At 33.6% G+C, this 23,756-nt stretch overlaps 1 protein-coding gene across 2 annotated transcripts in view; it reads left to right on the forward strand.

Moving 5' to 3' along the window:
- The window catches only part of TM9SF2 (transmembrane 9 superfamily member 2), a 78,566-nt gene that overhangs the window by 10,819 nt on the left and 43,991 nt on the right, over nucleotides 1–23,756 (forward strand). For both annotated transcript variants that reach the window (XM_074299444.1, XM_074299445.1), the window contains exon 2: nucleotides 21,890–21,957. In XM_074299444.1, the coding sequence (XP_074155545.1) occupies nucleotides 21,890–21,957 (68 nt within the window). The remainder of the gene's footprint in view (nucleotides 1–21,889; nucleotides 21,958–23,756) is intronic.

Consider the following 23,756-nt stretch of genomic DNA (forward strand, 5'->3'; position numbering starts at 1 on the left):
TCACTCAGTTCTGCAATTATTAAGACAACAAAATGAGCTGAATGTAAACTTTTCTATATCTTTTATGCTGTGGTCCTTATTCTACCTTTTGAAATATTGTAGAATATGCCTATTTTCTCTCATATATTTATAATATATGTTATTTCTAATTCTTCAGGTTACTCATTGCCAAATTCATTCAAATGTTTTTCTTATGATATAGTTTCCAGACCCCTTATTCTGATCTGCCTATAGTTTTGTTAATGTTTTTAGACTGGTTGGTTTGGGGCAACTAGATGGCATAGTGGATAGGCACTGGTCCTGGAGTTAGGAGGACCTAAGTTTAAATTTGGCCTCAGACACTTAACAGTTCCTAGCTATGTGACCCTGGGCAAGTCACTTAACCTCAATTGCTTCACACAAAAATCCCAAACAAACTGATTCTTTTTTTTTTTTTTTAATTTAGATTTTTTTTCCCACAGTATATATGCATGAATGATTTTTTTTATATTATCCCTTGTATTCATTTTTCCAAATTATCCCCCCTTTCCTCTACTCCCTCCCCCCCAATGACAGGCAATCCCATACATTTTACATGTGTTACAGTATAACCTAGATACAATATATGTGTGTAAATACCATTTTTTCTTGTTGCACATTAAGTATTAGATTCCGAAGGTGTAAGTAACCTGGGTAGATAGACAGTAGTTCTAACAGTTTACATTCACTTCCCAGTGTTCCTTCTCTGGGTGTGGTTGTTTCTGTCCATCATTGATCAACTGGAAGTGAGTTGGATCTTCTTTATGTTGAAGATTTCCACTTCCATCAGAATACATCCTCATACAGCATTGAAGTGTACAGCGATCTTCTGGTTCTATTCATTTCACTCAGCATCAGTTGATTTAAGTCTCTTCAAGCCTCTCTGTATTTCTCCTGCTGGTCATTTCTTACAGAGCAATAATATTCCATAACCTTCATATACCACAATTTACCCAACCATTCTCCAATTGATGGACATCCATTCATCTTCCAGTTTCTAGCTACAACAAAAAGAGCTGCTACAAACATTTTGGCACACACAGGTCCCTTTCCGCTCTTTAGTATTTCTTTGGGATATAAGCCCAATAGCAGAAATGCTGGATCAAAGGGTATGCACAGTTTGATAACTTTTTGGGCATAGTTCCAAATTGCTCTCCAGAATGGCTGGATTCTTTCACAACTCCACCAACAGTGTATCAGTGTCCCACAAACTGATTGATTCTTAATACTAAATACTGGAAGTATTCTACATGTGACCTTACCACTATGGAATTCTATAAGACTTCATTTCTCTTGATCTGGACATGGCACTACTCTTAGTTTTAAAAACTGAAGTAGTCATAATAGTATATATTTGTGTGGCATTTTAACAAAGCTATGACATTCATTTTTTATCTTTGCTAAATTTCTTCTTTTTTTGCTTCAGGTCTTCATTTTGGCTTTTTTAGAATCTTGATTATGTTAATGTTACATTAATTAGTTCAGTTCTCACTTGCATGTTTGATAAACATACCTTCTATAACTTCATCTAAGTAATTAAAACAGAGTTTTGAAGCAAGTATGTCAGAGTGAGACTTCAACCCAAGTATTCCTGATTGTACTGTTTATAATCCAATGCATATCATAGGTTTTGGATACCGAATTGATAGTATCATCCAACCAGTTATCTACATCTTGTGTACACAGATAATCAGAGACTTTCTCACATGTTTTGCTGAAATTTTAATATCTTTTTATCTTTTAACATTTCCCCTTTTAAATCATCAAGTATGATCAGTTATTGTTGCCATGAAGACTTATGGAAAGATATGATTAAAAATTGGGACAACTAATTAATGCAGTAGATAAGAGTGCAGAGTCTGGACTTAGGAAGAGTTCAATTGTGGCCTCAGATACTTACTAGCTATGTGATCCAGGGCAAGTCACTTTTAATCCTGTTTGCCTCAGTTTTTTCATCTGTAGAATGAGCTGGAGAAGGAAATGGCAAACCACTCCAAACCACTTCTTTATCAAGAAAATGACAAATGGGGGCATAAAGAGTCAGATATGACAATATCAAATAAGTAGAAATTTCATAGGACAGAAGTTTTAAAAGGGATTTCATTGTTTGCCACTGAAGGAAAGTCACGTAGCATCAGTGCCAAAGTCTATAAAATTGTTCCTTGAATGAGTCTGTTTTTCTTATCCTTGGGTTTAAAGCAGTGGTAGGAACCTTTTTTCTGATGAGGGCCATTTGTATATTTATAACATCATTTGCAAGCCTATAATATTATCATTTTATAGAACCCAAGCAGTGGGAAATTGTTGTAGTCTAGCTTTTAGCCCACCATCACCTGCAGTTGCCTTAGTTAGTTAGCCTTATAAATTTCCCTCTTGTTTTCTGCCTTCATCCAACTTAATCATTCTGATAGAAAATTGGGGAAAACGTCTATGTGCTTCTACTCCAATGATTCATAGGCAGAAAACAGTAAAAGAGATGAATTTCCAGAGTGATAATATCTTTTCCCCGCTCTTCTCAATACACAGACATGTCATTGAAAGGAGTACACGAAAATACCAGAGCTGATAATGGTCTTTAGTAGTCAGTAAACATTTATTAAGCCCTATAATGTGCCAACTATTGGGAATATAAAGAAAGGTATGACAGTCTTTGCTTTCCAGGAGTTTGTAGTCTAATAGGGAAAGGCAACATATAAAAGGAAGCTGAAAAGCAAGAGGATAGAGGAAAGATAACTAGGGTAGAACATGATGAAGTCCTACTGATGGGGTAGGAAGTGATCTGAGGAAGTGTGGGTTTCTGAGTTGATTTCATCTGGCAAAATGATGAGTTTCTGGAGCGCATGGAAATCCAGAAGATCATGTCTGGTTGGGAAATGATTCCTGAATTATCTAAATTAGGTAAATTCTTAAAGTTCCTTCTTTATATGGTAGAGGTGTAGGGAGGAATTCTCTAATGTCCAATCTCTATCCTCTGTATTCAGATAGAGGGGCCTCAGCCGGAGCTGCTGAAGAGGTCTGAACTTTTTATTGATTTCATTTTGTAGAATGAGTGGTATAGCACTCTTGATCCAAATATGGAACATGGAAATAGGTGTGTTTAGCTTGGAGAAGAGAAGACCAGAGAAACATAATAATTGTGTTCAGGAAGGAATTGCCTTGTCAGCAGGGACTTTGGTATATATATTGGACTAGATGGCTCCTGAATTCTGTGATTCTTTGATATGTAATGGTTTTCTTTTTTCAATTTTTCCACCAAAAATTCCATGTTATGCATAATAGATTGAGTTCCCAAAGCTTTTTTTGTAACCTTGTTATGATTTTGTATTTTTTGGCCATGTCTCCTCAGCTTTCCTGCAGTGTAGCTGTGACAGAATAAATTTGAATCTTTGTTATCATATCTAATTTGTATATGTTAAAATTTATAAATATCAATTACATATGTTTATTCAACAAATAATTGCACTATTATTGTGTTGTCCCAGTTTTCAGCCTTTTTTCTTCTTAGATATACTTTGCTGTTGTTGTTGTTTTAAGGCAAGATGAAAGGAAAAGCTTTCATTTAGAGAAAGTGAGACTAGGAAAAGCTATTAAATTGATTGTTGACTGTAGCATTTAGCTACAGATTACTTCTCTCCTCACTTTGATGTCACCATTAGCTGTCTTCCTGAAACCTTTTTCCTCTTGTACAATGATTTGAATTTGGTTGATGATTAATAAATGTTGGATTTAATGTCTTCATTTCAGGGACTTCCAAATCATTGACTATTCAACATATGTTATCAGTGAAGACATTCTTGTAAATAAATCAGACTATGATAAATACATGAGAGGAATATAAAAATACCATGGAAGATAAATCACTTCTAGTTAAGAGGTACTGTTTGTATTTTAATCTAGCCACTTTGCGGCAAAGCTACATTTGTTACCCATTTCTTCTCTTTATTATTTTAAATTACTCTGCTTCTAAGACCTTAAATTCAGAAATTTCTATTTTATCCATAATATCTCATCATCTCATCTCTATTGTTCTTTTCCCTCTATTTGAACTTGTTTTCCATCCTCTTGTGATCTTGGTCCTAAACTTTAGTTTATTACTCTTATTCTGGATTTGCTTGCTTTCCTATTCTAAATGGAGTGGTGAGTCATTTTTAGAGATCTACTTAATGACACGTCCTTCGGAGCTTTCATTCTTTAAACTTTTCACTGGGGTTAGCATTCATTGATTTTACTTGGATTCTGGGAAAAAACCATAAAACCTTGCTGACTTGATCATGCTACATCCTTTAGCTAGGTTATCACTGCTGCTTCACAGTTGCTGGGTTCAATTTTTGTTCATTTTACATACTGCTAAACCTTTTGTACTCAAACTTCAACCTCACTTTTGTATCCCTTGTCACACTCATTCCTTCTCTTTTCCTGAGAAAATCTAGGTCATCTGAGATAAGCAACTGTAAGAAACCTAAGTTCCTTTCACTTCAGATTTTCCTACAATTATTTAGAGTGGCAGCATGATGGAATGGAAAAATCATCAGATTTGGAATCAAGAGTAATTAAATCTCACTTGTAGTTCTATCACTTAGCAACTATGACTTAAACAAGTCATTCTCACTGTGCCTCCATTAACTCATCTATAAATGAGAGTGATAACCTCCAAGGACCATTTGAGCTCTAAATCATTGTTATTATGACCTCTCAGATTCCATATCTGGTAAAGTAAGGGGTTTGAATTAGATGATCTCTAACATTTTGTTATGTGCATTTGAGTACATTATTACCCAAAGCATGAGACATTTCTCAATTATACCATATAAATAGCTGTCTCAGTTCAATTTGTTTTTAGTATTTATTGAATGTCTTCTTTCTCTTAGGCATTGTTTTTTCTCATCCATTTGCACAGTACAGTGCTTTGGTAACTGTAATAATAATAAACTCTGTAAAAGTACCCATTAGTTCAAAGCATCATGTCAGAAAAAATATTCAGAGAAACTTAGAAGTACAAAAAATTTTTCTTAAAAATCTCCTACACAAATACACAGTCCAAACATTTGTAAGCAAACATTTGCAATGTCTGCAGTTTAATGCAGTTTCAAATTCCAAGTCCATAGCCCTATCTTAAGCTTGAATTCCAGGCACTCTGGCCTCTCAGAGCATTTCTGTTGTGCTTAAACTCTTGGGTCCAGTAAATATTCTACCATATGAACCTAGAACTGAAAATGACAAATAGAACTAAAATGAAATGCCAACCCTCCAGGCTAGTTTCTTGGGACTGAGGCAAGAGGGGGCAAGAGAAAAGGGTAGTCCTTCCTCCTACCAGATAAGTTCATGGCGACCACCCAGTCAGTGACCATCATTCTCTCTGGTCAAATCAGGAACAAGTTTATTGCTTTCTTTTTTCACTGCTGCTTAGATCAGACTCCCAAAGACCTTAAACTTGTATTATTGTAGTGGTCTTCTGTGCTTCTAATCCCTTCCTTTTTCACCTCATCTCTTATACAAATGCCAGATTCATTTTCCTTTGGTATATGAATGTGATAAAGTAGAATTGAAAGAGTATTATACTTTGGAGTTAGGAAGTTCTAACCCTTAGCTGTTTGCTACTGAACAAAACACAATCTCTGAGCTTCAAAGAGATCTGGTTTAGACTCAGTAATTGGCTCAATTGCTGCATAGCATTGATCATGTTTTTTTATCCAGGTGCAGTTTGATTGCATTTTAGCCACAACTAGATTCGATTCCCAAAAGCCACTACCATAATTTGGGCCTTGGTTCTCAGGGCATCCATGCTGCATTTAACTGCAAACCTGAATTTTGGAATGAGGGAATACAAACAGTCTTTAGAGCCTTTGGAAACTCGGGACACCAGAGGCTCTGTTCTTTTTATTGGTTTTTCTGAATGAAAGTAGTTATCAATATTCTCCAGAACTGAGTAAAGCTAAAAGAAGTTGAGAGACCTTTTTGAATGCCTCTACAGGCAAAGAAGCCTCATCTTTAACATGTCCTTAGCATGTTATGAAATATCTATGTCATATTCTATCTCTCCAAGGTACTTCCCTTATACAATATTCTGTTTCTTTTGGAAGCAGCCCCTAGTTATCCTTCACATGGAGAGCTATCTTTTTTCCTTGCATCTTCCTCATGGAAACATCATTTAAGAAACTCTAAGCATACACTAATCCCCCACATTAAATAGGCCCGAATAAATTTAGGCCAGTATCTCACACTATATATGAGTTCTCAGTGAATACTTGATTACTTGATTGATAAACGGTCACATTACAAAATAAATGATCCAATTGATAGTCATCTTTCATTGGGAAAATTTTTTTAAAAGTAGATTTTTACTGAAATCTTTTGCTTTTACAAAACCTACATTTATCCTTTTAGCTCCTCGTTAACTCCCGCTGCTCACCTCAGCAGGGTCAATTAGCGTCTTACCTTTCACCAGGTCGTTGTCATCACGGCCTCCATTATCTGAATCGAAGAACAACCTCAAGAGGTCCCCCATAGAACACCGGATACACACGAATATGCAGCAATTAATCTTTATTCACTACATTATTTTACTACATAGAGTTCCCTGTATCCTAATGCTCTAATCCTAAAACATAACGAATCTAATCTACTCTACTCTACTCTACCACTCTCCTCCCCTCCCCTTTCTGCAACCCCTTTTTCTGTAGTCCCCAGGTCACGTGTCAGAGAGTGTCCGAGCCAGTAATCAATCAAGAGTGAGGAGGGCTTCCGCCTCCAAGTACCTCAGACTCTGCTCTTGAGATTTACCCTCAACCCTAACAGCTCTCCCCTTCCCCTTTATAACAAAGCGCCATCCCTTATGACAGTTTTATGTTTTTGTTTTTTTTTTAAGAGGAATAAGATAAAAAACAACTTAATTTTTTTTTGTTTTTTTTTTTTTTTGTGCAAAGAACAAGAAAAATATCTGTTGACTGGGGAAATCACAAAATTGTGGTATTGCTGTAGGAAACAACAAATGTGAATACAGCAAAGTATGGAAATGCAATACAAACTGAGTAAACAGAGACCAGAAAATAGTATGCTTATAACAGTATAAATGGAAAGAATAACAACTACAAAATAATCAAAACTGAATGATGTGAAATCATAAAAAGACCAAGCTTGGCCCCCAACATGAGATAGGAGATAGTTTTGCAAAGTTTGGAGGAGGAAAATGCTCCACAAATGGGAAACAATTTATATAACATCATATTTTTTAATGTGTTGATTTGTTTTACTTAATTTTTTTCTTTACAAAAATATTCATGAGGACCTTCTAAAATGGGGAGGACAAGGTTAAGGAGGTAATGTATGTAATATGAAAAAATGTCAATAAAACTTATTTAAAAAAAAAAAAGAATTTTCCCCATGAAAGATTACTACATTGATTTTAAATTTATTTTGTTTTGTGATCTTTTGTATTCGAGTCAAATATTCATTTAGAGTTATTGAGACACATGCCTTTAATCACAGTTACAAGGGAAGTTGAGGCTGGAAGATCTCATGAGTTCTGAGATGCTGTGAGCGAAGCCAGTTAGCTTGCATGTCTAAACCAAATTTGGTATCAATAAACCTTTAAGAGAGGGAAGCCATCCGATTTTTTAAGGAAGATGGATAAATACTCTGAGTTGAAAGCAAAGCAGATCAAAGTCCCATGCCATTTTGTTTTGGAATCAGGCTATGAGTAAGTAGTCCCTGTACTTATAAGTTGTTTGAGATGGTCTTCCCCCTCCCCCCCAATAATGAAACAACCCAAAAAAACCTTACTGCAGAAAACTTTTTTTTTCTTTTGGTGACAAATTAACAAAATATTAGCTTAAGGGGAAGTTTATAAACTTTTTAATATCATGAATTTCTTTGCTAGTCTGGTAAAATCTATGGATTCCTTGGAATACTGTTTTTAAATACATAAAATGCATAGATTATAAAGGAAATTATTTGAAATATAATTATGAAATTATCAAATAGTTCATAGATCCCTAGTTAACCCAAATCTGAGAAAAAATTAGAGTCAAAATTATCCTTGAAAAATCTCTAAACTGTCCATAAGTATAATACAATGCCCTTTGATAGTTGTGTTGGGAAGGTTTTAGGCCAGGGTCTCTTAAATAGATTAGCAGTCTGCATCAGAGCAGATACTATTGAGGTGGTTGCTATGGAAATGATTGAATGTAAATTTTATTTTTTTAGTACACCCAGCTAAGCTATTATTCCTGAGAATATTGTCCAACTCCGAGAAACAAGAACAGGTAAACTTTAGTTGGCAGACAAACTAATTATTAGGGGAAAAATCTTTATTGAATGTAATTTTTATTGCATTGTGATCTGAAAAAAAAATGCATTTACTATTTCTGCCTTTCTACATTTGATTTTGAGGTCTTTATGTCCTAATATGTGGTCAATTTTTGTATAGATTCCATAGTTTTGCTGTCTATTTCTTCCTGCAGCTCTCTTAATGTCTCCTTTAGGAATTTGGATGTTATACCATTTGGTGTATATATGTTTAGTATTGTTATTGCTTCATTATCTATGGTACCCTTTAGCAAGATATAATTTCATTCCTTCTCTCTTTTAATTAGATCAATTTTTGCTTTTGCTAGATCTGAGATAAGGATGGCTACCCCTGCTTTTTTTATTTCACCGGAAGCATAGTAGATTCTGCTCCAGCCTTTTACCTTTACTCTGTATATATCACTCTGCTTTAAGTGTGTTTCTTGTAAGCAACATATTGTAGGATTATGGTTTTTAATCCAGTCTGCTATCCGCTTCTGCTTTATTGGAGAGTTCATCCCATTCACATTTATAGTTAAAACTACTAATTCTGTATTTCCTGCCATCTTACTAACCCCAAATTATACTTTTCTCTTTCCTTTTCCCCTTTCCCCTCCCCAGTATTTTACTTCTGAGTATTACTTGCCTCCACAAGCCCTCCCCCTTTAGAGACCTTCCCTCTTTATTATACCTTTCCCCTACTATTTCTGTTTTCCTTTCTATTTAGCCTATTCCTTCCCTTTTCCCTTACCCCTCCCACTTTTCTATAAAGTGAGAGAAGTTTCCCAGTGAACCAAATATGTCTAATATTCTTTTTGAGCCAGATCTGATGAGAGTAAGATTCACACAATTGTTTATCCCCTTCCCTTCTTTCCCTCAATTGTAATACATTTTCTTTGCCTCTTCATGGGATGTAATTTCCCTCATTTTACTTTCACTTTTCCCTTTTTCCAGTACAATCCTCTTTCTACCTCTAGTTTTCTTTTTTATATTATAACAGTAAAATCAAATTGTACATGCACTCTCTATGTATACCCATAACAGATACAGTTCTCAAGAGTTCTTTTCTTTTTACCTTTTTATGCTTCTCTTGAGTTCTATATTTGGAGGTCAAATTTTCTATTTAACTCTGATCTTTTCATCAAAAATAAATGGAATTCACCTGTTTTATTGAATGTCCATCTTCTTCCCTGAAAGAAAATGCTCAGTTTAGCAGGTAATTTATTCTTGGCTGCATTCTAAGTTCCTTTGCCTTTCGGAATATCACATTCCAGGCCCTTTGATTCTTTAAGGTGGAGCTGCTAGGTACTGGGTAATCCTTATTGTGGCTCCTCGGTATTTGCATTGTTTTTTCCTGGCTGCTTGTAATATTTTTTCCTTGGTCCAATAGTTCTGAAATTTAGCCACAATATTCCTTGTTTGGGATCTCTTTCAGGAGGTGATAAGTGATTTCTTTCAGTGGTTATTTTACCTTCTGATTCGATGACATCTAGGCTGTTCTCTTTGATGATTTCCTGAAAAATAGTGTCTAAGTTCTTTTTTTTCATCATGGTTTTCAGGAAGTCCAATAATCCTTAGATTGTCTCTCCTAGATCTATTTTCCAGGTCAGTTATTTTCCCAATGAAGTATTTTACATTTTTTTCTATTTTTTCAATTTTTCAGTTTTGCTTGACTGATTCTTGATATCTCATTGAGTCATTCATTTCCATTTATTCAGTTCTGAATTTTAGGGAATTATTTTCTTCATTTACTTTTTTTTTTTTTTTAAACTTTTTATATTTGTCCAATTAAGTTTTTAAATGAGTTGTTTTGTTCAATGGGTTTTTTTTCCTATTTCACAAATTCTGTTTTTCAGGGAGTTTTTTTTTTCCCCATTTCACAAATTCTGTTTTTAAAGGAGTTTTCTTTTTCATTTTCACAAATTCTCTTTTTCTGGAAGTTGTTTTCTTTTTCTGTTTTGTCAAATCTATCTTTTAATAAGTTATATGCCTTTTCCAACCCTCTTGCAAAGTTTTCCTTTTCTTTCCCCATTTTTCTTCTAGCTCTCTTTTAAAATCTTTCTTAAAGGAGAGCCTTGTGTGATGGGGACTAGTTATATCACCCTTTGGGGCTTCATCTGGAGGTGATCTACTTTTAGTTTCCTTAGGGTTTGAAATCTGTTCTTCTCTTCCACCATAAAGACTGTCTATGGTCAGCATGCTCTTTGCTTTTTTACTCACTTTTTAAAAAATGTTATGGTCTGCTTTTGGAGCAGGGGAGGAAAAGCTTCCCTTATAAGCAGCAACTTCCTTTATAACGACTATGGCTGCTCTGGGTCAATGTTGACTCACTCCCAGCACTGGGTGGGCGTGGCCAGGTCCCTTGAGATTCTGGCATTTTGGGGTTCACTATTTACCTTTTTGTTTGAGTTGTATGTTTTATAACTTCTCTGCTGATCTGCTGGCTTGCAACCAGGGCAGAGTGGCTAACACTGTGGTAGAGTCCTCTCCATAGATTCTCCATCACACTGCCTGGCTCTGCACTGGTGTCTGTGCTCAGCCTGCTTGTACTTGGCCTGCCTCCCTCTGTTTTCGATAGAAACAGATCTTTTCTGGTGATCTTCAAAATTATCTTCTACTGGTAATTTGTTACACTCCCAATATTTACAGATTCTGTCAGTCCAGAGCTAATTCAGAGGCTGAATTTGCGAATTACTCTGAGGGTTATAAGAGAAGGTCAAGAAGAAATGTGTGTCCTCTCTGCCATCTTGGAGAAAAAACTTTTTGAAAAAAAATTCACATCTAAATCTAATATTAAAGGGTAAATACAGCACTTCAATTATTTGGGAGGTCCCTTTAATATTTGCACCTTTTGGATTCCCAAATTCTGTGATTTTTTTTTTTTTTCTCTTGCTCTTTTTGCAAGGGCTATCAGGAAGTTCAAGATCATATAAGCAGGATCTTCTAGATAATTAATAATGCTTGAAAGCCCAGCAGAAGTGGTCAGTTTTTGTTAGCATTGGCAATAGGAACAGAAAACTAAATATGTTGAAGAGGAGGTTTTAGAATCTTTCTCAGTGGGGTAAAATACTTACACTAAGAGAAATCGTGCAGGAACTGAGATTTACTGAGAATACAGTAATTTTTAAAAAAAATTTCAATAGTATTTTATTTTTAATGTTCGTGTTTACAAGACTTTTATGTTGCAAATTTTTCTCTTTTCCCTCCTTTTCTTATCTGTTCCCCAAGACAGCAAGTAATTTGCATATTTCTCATGTTGTACAAGAAAAAAACATACAAAAAGGGGTGGAAAAAAAAACCACGAGAAAGGAAAAAACAAGCAAACAAACAAAAAAAAGTGAAAATACTATGTTTTTTGATCCATATTCAATCTTTATATTTCTCTCTCTGGATGCATTTGACATTTTTCCATCCCAAGTCTGTTGGAATTGCCTCACATCACTGCATTGTTGAGAAGAGCCCAGGTCCATCTCAGTTGATCATCACATAATCTTGTTGCTTTGTACAATATTCTCTTGATTCTGCTTGCTTCATTCAGCGTCAATTCATGTAAGTCTTTTACCCTTTTCTGAAATCAGCCTGCTCCTCGTTTCTATAGAATAATAGCATTCCATTACATTCTTTTATTATAACTTATTCAGCTATTCCCCAATTGATGGCCATCCACTCAATTTGCCACTACAGAAAGGACTACTACAAAATTTTTTGCACATATGGGTTTTTTCCCTCTTTTTGATCTCTTTGAGATACTGATACTGTAGTGACAATGCTAATTCAAAGGGTAAGCACAGTTTTATAGCCCTTTGGGCATAATTCCAATTTAAGCACCACAATGGCTGGATCATTTTACAACTCCACCAACAATGCATAATGACTCAGTTTTCTCACATCTCCAACATTTATTGTCATCTTTTCCTGTCACCTTAGCCAATTTGAGAGCTGGGAAGTGGTACCTCAGAGTTGTCTTAATTTGTATTTCTCTAATCAATAGCGATTTAAAGCATTTTTATATGCTTATATTAATATCTTCAACTGAAAATTGTGGAGAACTATAGGTTTACATCTTCTATCTAAACCTATGAACCATGAACCTATGTGAGTGGAATGGAAGGCCAAATCTTCAGCACAATTTGATAATTTTAAATATTTTTATAGGTAATAAGCCTCCCCTCCACTTGAAGAAAAAAAATTCCATATACAACTAAGAGGAAAAGAAAGGATTATATGTGAAATGTCTGTTATGTAAAGCTTGCTTTGGAAAAAAAAGAAGTAATAACAAATTCAACATGTTACTCTCAAAGTTTTTTTTTGTGTTTTTCCCCTGAACTTTGTTTCCTCCCCTTCTTTGCATTTTAGAAAATAGGCAACCCCCTTTCATTTCTTTTCCTTTTTTGGAATTGCTCCCCTTTCCCACAAATCCCTGCGTTCCAAATTAAAAAAGGAACAATAATTCTTGTATCATGTATTGTCAAACAGATCTACATATTTCCCATGTCCAGAATTATGTCATTCTACATCTTGAGTCTTATTACTCATCCATCAAGAGATGGATCATCATCTTTTGGCTTGGCCAGAACATTGGCCATGTTTTTAAGTTTTTCAAAGTTGTTTTTCTCAGCAATGATGTTATGGCTGTATATTGTTTTTCTGATTCGGCTTACTTCATTATTCTGCATCAGTACATACAAATCTTCCCAAGTTTTTCTAAAACCTCTCCTTTTTGTTATCTCTTATGGCATAGTAATAGATTTTTTTGTTTTTTCTTTTTACATTTATATGCCAGTAATTTGTTCAGTTATTTTCCAGTTGATGGTCATTGCCATGATCTTTGATAAAAACAAGAAAAGCTGCTAATAATATTATGGTGTGGTATGGGTGTTTTTTCTTTCTTTGATCTTTTTTGAAGTGAAGATCTTAGTTAGCTAGTTATACTATTGAATCTAAGATTTTAGTGATTGCTAATTGCTTTCCAGAATGAGTAGTTCATTTCAGGGAAACACCAGTAGTGCCTATCTTCCCATAATATAACCTTAAGAGTTGTTTATAATTTATATTTCTTTAATAATAGTGCTTTAGGTTCGATTCTTTTTGTTCAGCAAAACAACTGTTTGGTCATGTATACATATATTGTATTTAATTTATACTTTAATATATTTAACATCTTTTGGTCAACCTGCCATCTTGAGACGGGGGAAGGAGGGGAAAAGGTTTGGCAATTGTTATTGTTGTAAAATTACCCATGCAAATATGTGGTAAATAAAAACTATTAGATATTTTAAAATAAATAAATATATAATAAAAAAAATAATAGTGCTTTGGAGCATTTTTTCCATGAGGTTATTGATAGTTTGGACTCTTTTCCCCCAGGGTGTCCCAGAAGTTTTAATGCAGTTTTGAAGCATGTATATTAGATAATATATAGATGATATGTGTATATTTTACATATTAGGTTGAATTCAATATTAGAATAGTTGTTCTTTCGCTTGCGTTCATATCTCAATTTTTTTTTTTTTCTTTTGTTTTCTTTCTGGATGAATTTCCAGCCTCTGCTCTCAAAACCAGAATCATAGCCCAGATCTTTGGGCCATGTTGACTATGCCCAAAAAGATCGTCACTTCTCTCTCAGGAGGGTCATATTTTATTGTTACTCCTTTAGACTTGCAGTTTATCATTGCATTAATCAGAGTTCTTAAGAAGGGTTGAAAGTTTGGTTATACCTAAAAATATTATATCTTTTTATCTCTTTATGAATTATAAGTTCATCATTTCTCTTTCAGGAAAGTCACGTTTTATCATTATTATTTTGGATTTGTGCTTTTATCATTATATTCATTAGAATTCTTAAGAAGGGTTCAAAGTTTGTTTTTCCTTATTGTTGTATAAATTGTCCTCCTAGTTCTATTCATTCCACTCTATCATTTCACAGAGATCTTTCCAGGATTCTTTGAATTTGTTCATTTCATCATTTCTTATGATAGTATTTTATTGCATTTATGAATGCAGTTTGTTTTCTTAGCTTTACCTCTTATTCCCCCCTCTTTTTTTTTTTTTTTTTGTCTACCATGAGAAATATTTTTTTAAAATTTCTTTGGCATATACTCTCAGTAGTGATATAGTTAGGTTAAAGGGTAGACATGTTTATTATTGTTCTTGTTCCAAGAATGACTGGATCATTTCACAGCTCCACTAACAGAACGTTAGTGTACCTATTTTCTTTTTAAAAATTAATTTTTATTTTATTTTAATTTAGATGTAACTGAGATATGCATTTCCATATACAAAGTCAAAAAAGAAAAATAAGATTGAACATGAGTCTTTGAATCTGCATCTCTTAAGTTGCTTCACTGGCTAAGTATACATAAACATATTCAAAATTATCTGGCTTATCTATATTCCTGCTGACTTTCACTATATATGTTTGTATTTCTAATTACTTCAATGGCCTTTTTTTGTTCTAAAAAAGTTTTTTGATAATGTTATTATTTGTACCTCTAACCTCCAAAAAATATTTGAAAGAAAAAAAAAACAAAAAACAAATCCCCCACCTTTGCCACTTCTGAATCTGTGCCTCATTCTTCACCATGAGTTCATTACAACACTATTAGGAGGATAGATAGCGTATTTCAGTTTCTGATGGTTTTTTCTTAAGAAATCATTTGCCAGAATTTATCTAGGATAAGTCTTTGCAATATTAAAATGTTTCTAACTTTTCATAATCTAGTATTTGTTGATCATAAAGAAAAATAGGACTGTAATTTTGCAAAACCATGGGTTCAAACTGTAGCTCCACTATTGTATAGATGATATTAAATTCTTTTATTATTGAACTATCAAGTCAATGGGGATAAGCTTTATGAAGAGTTCAGAAAGCTACACTAGACAAAAAGTGATAAATAAATTTTATTGTGGGCACATGCAATAAATTTCAAGAAAACTAATCTGTACTTTACTTTTAAAATAATAGAATCCAAAGTGTTTTTTACATATACCCAGGAAAGGAATTTAACAGAATGTTCCTTGAAGACATTTGTTCATCATGCTTCCACAGTTAAGAACACTGAAAGATACCAGAAATAAATATACAAAATCATGGTTTAACCTGCCTAAACCCTGAGAAAGATTTATGAGCTAGGGAGGAAAATTAAGTGTTCAGCAAAAATCCTCAAATACTATAAGGAGGATATTGTGAAACTTGAAAGGAGGGAAGGTTTTAGGATAAAAAATACTGCTTCATATAGTAAATAGGTTTTAATTTGTGATAAAATTAAGATGATATTTTGCTGTGTAGTGGGGTTGTAGCTATAGATTAGAAGAAAAACCATTCATTGGAGTCTATTGGAAAGTTATGGATTCTAGTTTCCATTTTCTTCAAATTGTTAAATATCTTTTTTTCTTTAAGTATTTTTTCAAGTGACATTTAAATTTGTAGTTTCCAAACTTTTAATTCCAAATTTATTATAGCTTATACAGTCCATATTATCATATGGTACAGAAGAAAATAAACAACAACAAAAAAAAACACAAGAAAAAGAAAGATTGAACAAAAGTACACTTTGATTAGTATTTAGATTATATCAGTTCTTTCTCTGGAATTGGAGAACATTTTTCATCATAGTTCTTCAGAATTATCCTAAATCATTGTATTACTGAGAATTGCGAAGTCATTCATAGTTGATTCATTGTACATTATTGTTATTGTATATATTGTTCTCCTGGTTCTGCTCACTTTGAATTATTTTATGTAAGTCCAGGTTTTTCTGAAAGCATCCTGATCATCATTTCTTCTAGCATAGTAAATAGCATTCCATCAAAATCATTTGCTACAGCTTGTTCAGTCATTTCCCAGTTGTTGTGTATTTCCTCAAGTTCCAGTTTTTTGCCAACACAAGAAAAGGTACTATAAATAGTTTTGTACATATAGGTCTTTCTCCTTTTTCTTCCCCTCTTTTTGGGATATTATAGCCTTAATGATGGCATTGCTGGGTCAAAGGATACATACACTTTGAGCATAGTTCCATATTTTCCACAGAATGGTTGGATTGGTTCACAACTCCACCAACAGTGCATTAGTATTCCAGTTTTTTCACATCTCCAACATTTGTCATTTTCCTTTTCTGTTATATTAGCCAAATTTGATAATATAAAGTAATCCCTCAGAGTTGTTTTAATTTGCTTAATCAGTTTTCCCTCATTTGCCTAATCAGATTTCCCTAATCAGGGATTTAGAGCATTTTTTCATGAGTATAGATATCTTTTATTTTTTCATCTGAGAACTGCCAGTTCATATTCATTGATAAATGATCAAAGAATGTGTACTGGCAGTTCTCAGATGAAGAAATAAATTTATTAATAATGACCCAAAACTTGGTCACAAGAGACTTATCAATTGCCCTATCACCTGTCTGACAAAAGATAGAATCAGCACTTCCCAAACCTTAGCAAACATAATGAGCAGGAATGTACTCATTAATCTAAATTTAGAATTTCTTTTACTCTGATTAGATATTGACCCAGGTAGATCTTTCAGAAAGATTTCCTATACTAGTTGATTTCTAGATGAGAAAGTACAAAAGGGAGTGGGGATTTTTGGTTCTGATTGGATTATCAATTAATAATACCAGAGAGAAATTTTCATTTCTTACACCATGTATATTCCTTCTAACAGCCCTAATAATGAGAAAGTACTTAGGAGGATTAAGTATTATTTTTCCCTGTAGAAAAGTAAATAGTTTAATTTTATTGAATCTCTTATGATTTCTCTTTCCTATTTACCTTTTTATACTTCTCTTGAGTCTTATATTTGAAAGTCAGATTTTTTTTTATTGAAAACAAAGTCACTTTATTATAAAATTTTTTTGACAGTATATATGCATGAGTAATTTTTTTTATAACATTATCCCTTGTAATCATTTTTCCAAATTATCCCCTCCCTCCCCTTGATGATAGGCAATCCCATACATTTTACATGTGTTACAATATAACCTAGATACATTATATGTGTGTAAATGCAATTTTCTTGTTGCACGTTAAGTATTGGATTCCGAAGGTATAAGTAACCTGGGTAGATAGACAGTAGTGCTAACAATTTACACTCACTTCCCAGTGTTCCTTCTCTGGGTGTAGTTGTTTCTGTCCATCATTGATCAACTGGAAGTGAGTTGGATCTTCTTTATGTTGAAGATTTCCACTTCCATCAGAATACATCCTCATACAGTATTGTTGTTGAAGTGTATAGTGATCTTCTGGTTCTGCTCATTTCACTCAGCATCAGTTGATGTAAGTCTCTCCAGGCCTCTCTGTATTCCTCCTGCTGGTCATTTCTTACAGAGCAATAATATTCCATAACATTCATATACCATAATTTACCCAACCATTCTCCAATTGATGGACATCCATTCATCTTCCAGTTTCTAGCTACAACAAAAAGAGCTGCCACATACATTTTGGCACATACAGGTCCCTTTCCGCTCTTTAGTATTTCTTTGGGATATAAGCCCAATAGCAGAAATGCTGGATCAAAGGGTATGGACAGTTTGATAACTTTTTGGGCATAGTTCCAAATTACTCTCGAGAATGGTTGGATTTTTACAACTCCACCAACAATGTATCAGTGTCTCAGTTTTCCCACATTCCCTCCAACATTCATCATTATTTGTTCCTGTCATCTTAGCCAATCTGACAGGTGTGTAGTGGTATCTCAGAGTTGTCTTAATTTGCATTTCTCTGATCAATAGTGATTTGGAACACTCTTTCATATGAGTGGATATAGTTTCAATTTCATCATCTGAGAATTGTCTGTTCATATCCTTTGACCATTCATCAATTGGAGAATGGTTTGATTTCTTATAAAATAGGGTCAGTTCTCTATATATTTTGGAAATGAGACCTTTGTCAGAACCTTTCCTTTTAAAAATATTTTCCCAATTTGTTACTTCCCTTCTAATCTTGTTTGCATTAGTATTGTTTGTACAGAAACCTTTTAGTTTGATGTAATCAAAATCTTCTATTTTGTGATCAATAATGATCTCTAGTTCTCCTCTGGTCATAAATTCCTTCCTCCTCCACAGGTCTGAGAGGTAGACTATCCTCTGTTCCTCTAATCTATTTATGATCTCATTCTTTATGCCTAAATCATGGACCCATTTTGATCTTATCTTGGTATATGGTGTTAAGTGTGGGTCCATATCTAATTTCTGCCATACTAATTTCCAGTTTTCCCAACAGTTTTTTCCAAATAATGAATTTTTATCCCTAATGTTGGTATCTTTGGGTTTGTCAAAGACTAGATTGCTATAGTTGTGCCCTTTTTTGTCCTTTGTACCTAATCTGTTCCACCGATCGACTAGTCTATTTCTTAGCCAATACCAAATGGTTTTGGTGACTGCTGCTATATAATATAGCTTTAGATCAGGTACACCTAGACCACCTTCAGAAAGTCATATTTTTCTACTCAACTTTTATTTTTTCATCAGAAATTCTTAAAAGTTCTCTATTTCATTAATTTTCCATTTTTTTTCCCCCTGAAGGATTATATTCAGTTTTGTTGGATAGGGGATTCTTTGTTGTAATCATTGCTCCTTTGCCTTCTGGAATATCATATTCCAAGCTCTCAAATCATTTAATGTAAAAGTTGTGAAGTCTTGTGTTGTCCTGATTGTGGTTTCATGATATTTGAATTGTTCATTTCTGACTGTTAGCAGTATTTTCTTTCTGACCTAAGAGCTTTGGAATTTGGCCTTAATATTCTTGGGAGTTTTCATCTTGGGATCTCTTTCAAGAGATGATCAGTGGATTCTTTTGATTTCTAAGATATCAGAGTAATTTCCTTGATAATTTCTTGAAATATGATGTCTAAGCTTTTTTGATCATGACTTTCATGTAGTTCACTACTTAAGTTATGTCTTCTCAATCTGTTTTTCAGGTCACTTATTTTTTCAGTGAGATTTTTCACTTTTTTTCTTTTCCATCCTTTTATTTTTTTATTTTATTTTATTTTTTTTTTTGATGTCTTGGTGGAGTTACTGGCTTCCATTTGCCCAGTCCCAGTTTTTAAGGAAATACTCTCTTCAATGAGCTTTTGTTTCTAAAAAGTTGTAGAATTCTTCAGTGAATTTTTGTACATCTTTTTTTTCATGCCAATTCTGATTTTTAATGAGTTCTTCAGTGAATTTTTCTACTTTTTTTTTTTTTTTTTTTTTTTACATTTGGCCAATTCTGCTTTTAACAATTTTTCTACTTTAAAAAAAGTAGATTTTACCTTTTCTGTTTTTGAAGGCCTTATTTTCTTCATTTTGTGTACATTTGTGTTCATGCACGTATGTGCCTCCTTTAACAATCTATTGGCAACTTTTTTGCTTGATTTTCTTGCATCATTGTCATTTCTTTTCCCAGTTTTTTTTCTCTACTTCCATTATTTGATTCTTAAAATCCTTTTTGACCTCTTCCAGAAATTCTTTTTTGGGCCTGTGACACAGTTCACTTTTTTCCTTTGAGTTTTGCATATAGCTCTTTTGACATTGTCTTCTTTTGAATTTGTTTTGATTTTTCTTGTCACTGTAGTAAATTTCTCTTAAAAAGTTCTCCTTTTTCTGTTTACTCAATTTTCCAGATTTTTTCATGACTTTTAACTTTTATTAGAGTTGGGATGTGCTCCTAAGATGGAGGAAATATCTCCCAAGTTTCAGATGTTTTTTGTTGTTTTCAAAGCTAATTTTAAGGATCTGTAAGTTTTCAGTTCTTCCAAGTTGGCATGAAATGTAGGCATTGCTCTCCTGGTCTGTGCTTTGGCGTGTCACCATAAGAATTCTTCTCTGTCCTAGAACTGTGTCTAAAGTCCCTGCTCTTGCTAGTCCCTTCTTTTTGCCCTAAGACTGCAACTTTTATATTTGCATATGAACAATGCAACAGTCCCAGTGCCAACAGAGGGTCACCTGTAATCTCCTGACTACTTATCTGGACCTCCTTATTGTCTGTAGGCTTGAGAGCTCGGGAAGCTACTACTATAGATTCAGTGTGTCATGTGTCATGCTCTTCTCTCACACTAGCCTACTTGCTGCTGTACTGCACTCACCTTAGAAAATTGTTTTGCCCTGTCCTTTTGTTGATTCTGCCACTTCAGAGTTTGTTTTGAGGAATTATTTTCACGTTGTTTTACAGGGGATATGGGAGGACTGACCCTACCTTTATTCCACCCCCCCCCCACTAAATGATTTGATATCTTGAACTTCCAGTTTCTCATTTGTACTTTTGAAATAGATACTTGTTTTGACAATCTTACCCTAAAATTTAGAGATTGAGTTAAGAAAACAACTGGGATGCAATGCCATCCAGTACTGGCTGACTGTATGACCTTGGATAAATCACTTAACTTCTATTTCTTTTTCCTCATCTGTTCAATCAATAATACTTTTAAGATAAGACTCACTTCACAGCAAGTTTTCTTGGTAATCTAGTGAAATTATGTATGTAAAACACTGTATACATATTATAATCTGCTTTTAATAAGGAAGACAATCTTGTTCTTTCTCCATTGGAAACCTATATCAAGAAACCAAGTATTGAACTTTTATTTGGCTTTCCTTCAAATCACCTCAATATAGTCATCTCAATATAATGACTGCTGAAAGTGAGTATAAGAGCTTCATATCTGACTCCATGCAGTCAGGTGAGCCTATAAGGACCACAGGGACTAGAGATAACTATGTATCAAAGATGCTTGTATCCATGCTTTACAGAACTTTTACCCAGGAGCACTTATCAATTCTGAGCAAAGTTATAAGCATACTCACTAGCTTTTAAAATTGATTTAGTAACCATGATAAAGAATCTTTGTTGGTAAACTGATGAGCAAATATTTTGGGTATTTTGAATCCTGAGAGGTTAAGAATAGCACTTGGGGGAGAGACTGTTTAGAAATTAGTATTTTAGGAATTCAGAATTTTTCTTCCTACAGTATTGTCTTGCCAATATGAATGACTTTTTCTATGTACCAGATTGTCATTGTCGTCGTCTTTCTTCCTTTTCCTTTCTTCCTTACTGACTAGAAATTTCATTTTTTCTATTAAGACTTTACAAATTACTTTTATGGGCAAAAAAGACTTCATGTCAAAAAACATTTTACATGATTTATAGGACTTGAGTGGTGAAAATGTTGTATCTAAAATGTATTTCAAAAATAAAATACTTTTAGTGTTTAAAAATGGGATGCTGAATTTGGAAAACTAACATTTGCAGTTTTTTAAATTTGTTAATAGCATCAATATTGAAGTGAAAATTGCAGTGAAAATATACCAGTGTATATTTTAAAGTTTGTGGAGGTAGAAAAGGCTTTTATAATATTTAAGACTTTTAGCAATACTCAGACCTCTGGTTCAGTTTAAATTCAACTAAATTAAGCTTAACCTTTTAAGTAAACAGTATATATGACGTGTAACATAGGTAAAACACTAAGAATGCTCCATTTTGTTCATTCAGTTCCATGTTTCAAACACATCAAAATATTTTTAAATTCCAAGCATGATAAATCTTTGTCACTGATTTTCAACATACAGTTGTTTGTTATCCTAATTCTGTATTTCATCATTTTCAGTCTGGAATAGAACTGTTTGTGAACAGGCTTGACTCTGTGGAATCTGTTCTTCCTTATGAATATACTGCGTAAGTGTTTTAAAGTTTGTTTATATGTGAAGTTTTCTGTCTTTGATCATCAAAAGATGTTTGCATTTTAAAACTTTTTTTGATATCCCCTCCTCTCTCCACAGAGCATATGAAAACTTGGCTTTTTATGTAATGGATATTAAAATTTTTAAAAAGAAAGCTTTTTAGTTAAGATAGTATTAAAATATGAACTTCATTTTTGTGGGGATTTTTTCATTAGATACAGAGTTACTTATTAAAATGTTTATTTCTTTCTTGTTTATCTCATCAGAAACTAAGCCACTTTTAGTTAAAACTAGTTGAATATTGTGTCATGTCACATATAGTTCTTTTAAGTTTTCTGTTAAGCTCTCTAAACAGTTATGTCCTTATTCTGTCAGCATATGAAAATGGAGAAACGATGGAAATAGAGAATTAAAAGTGTTTTTTTGTTTTATTTTTTATTATTTATGGTGGAACTACACAAAATAGTGTGTTTATAATAATCTCCCAATTAGGAAGACCTAGAGAATCTTAGAGCCGGAAGGAACTTTAGCATTATTTAGTCCAATGTTTATTGATCTTCAGTGCTTAATATCTTAATTTTTTTAGATAATAGCGTTTTATTTTCAAAATACATGGAAAGATAGTTTTCTACATTCACCTTTTCAAAACCTTGTGTTCCAAATTTTTCTCTTTTTCCTTCATCTCCCTCCTCTAGATAGCAAGTAATGTAGATTAAACATGTGTAATACTTATAAACATATTTCCACATTTATTATGCTGCATAAGAAAAATCATATCAGAAAGGGGAAAAAAAACCAAGCTAACAACAAAAAGGGTGAAAATACTAGGCTCTGATCTGCATTCAATCCTCATAGCCCTCTCTTTGGTTTGCGGATGGCTCTCTCCATCACAAATCTGTTGGAATTGACCTGAATCACCTTGCTGTTGAAAAGAGCCTCGTCCATCAGAATTGATTGTCACATACTCTTGCTCTTGCTGTGTACAATATTCTTTTGGTTCTACTCACTCCATTTAGCATCAGTTTATGGAAGTCTCTCCAGGCCTCTCTGAAATCATCCTGCTGATCGCTTCTTATAGAACAATAATATTCCACTCTATTATTATTATATATCTGTAACTTATTCAGCCATTCCTCAACTGATGGACATCCTCAGTTACTTGCCACCACAATATTTTTGCCACTATAAATATTTTTGTACATGGGTCTTTTTCCTTTTTTTAAATGATCTCTTTGGGACACAGACCTAGTAGAGACACTGTTGGATCAAAGGGTGTGCACAGTTTGATAGTCCTTTGGGCATAGTTCCAAATTGCTCTCCAGAATGGTTGAATCAGTTCACAATTAATAACTTCTTACATATGTATAAACAACTTTTTTAAAAAAATAAAGATTCTGCTTTATTAAAATCTGTAAACTTAAAAAAAAGACCACCCTTCCTCTTACTCTCCCACATCTTCCTTTTCTTTTTGGGTGCCTCTTCCTTTTTACTTTTTACTTTTAACCTTTGAGTTACATAGGGCAATGCAATTGAGAATTTAGATATTTTACTTTTCTGGAATGTAATCTGGGTTCAGTAACATTGATCCAGTCTAGCCTTTTATTTTTGAAGCCCATCTAGCCATTTATTTTTGAAGCCCATTTAGGCTTAGGTGATTTATTCATGCAACTAGTTAATAGCAAAACTATGTCATATAAGTCCTAGTCTATTATTCCAATGTGGCACTAATTTATTTTCAGTCTAAATATGTGCAACTTTTGGGAACTAGAATTTACTTGGGAATGAAAAAATACC

The sequence above is a fragment of the Sminthopsis crassicaudata genome, chromosome 3, assembly GCF_048593235.1.
Source record: "Sminthopsis crassicaudata isolate SCR6 chromosome 3, ASM4859323v1, whole genome shotgun sequence".
In the NCBI taxonomy this organism is placed as follows: Eukaryota; Metazoa; Chordata; class Mammalia; order Dasyuromorphia; family Dasyuridae; genus Sminthopsis; species Sminthopsis crassicaudata.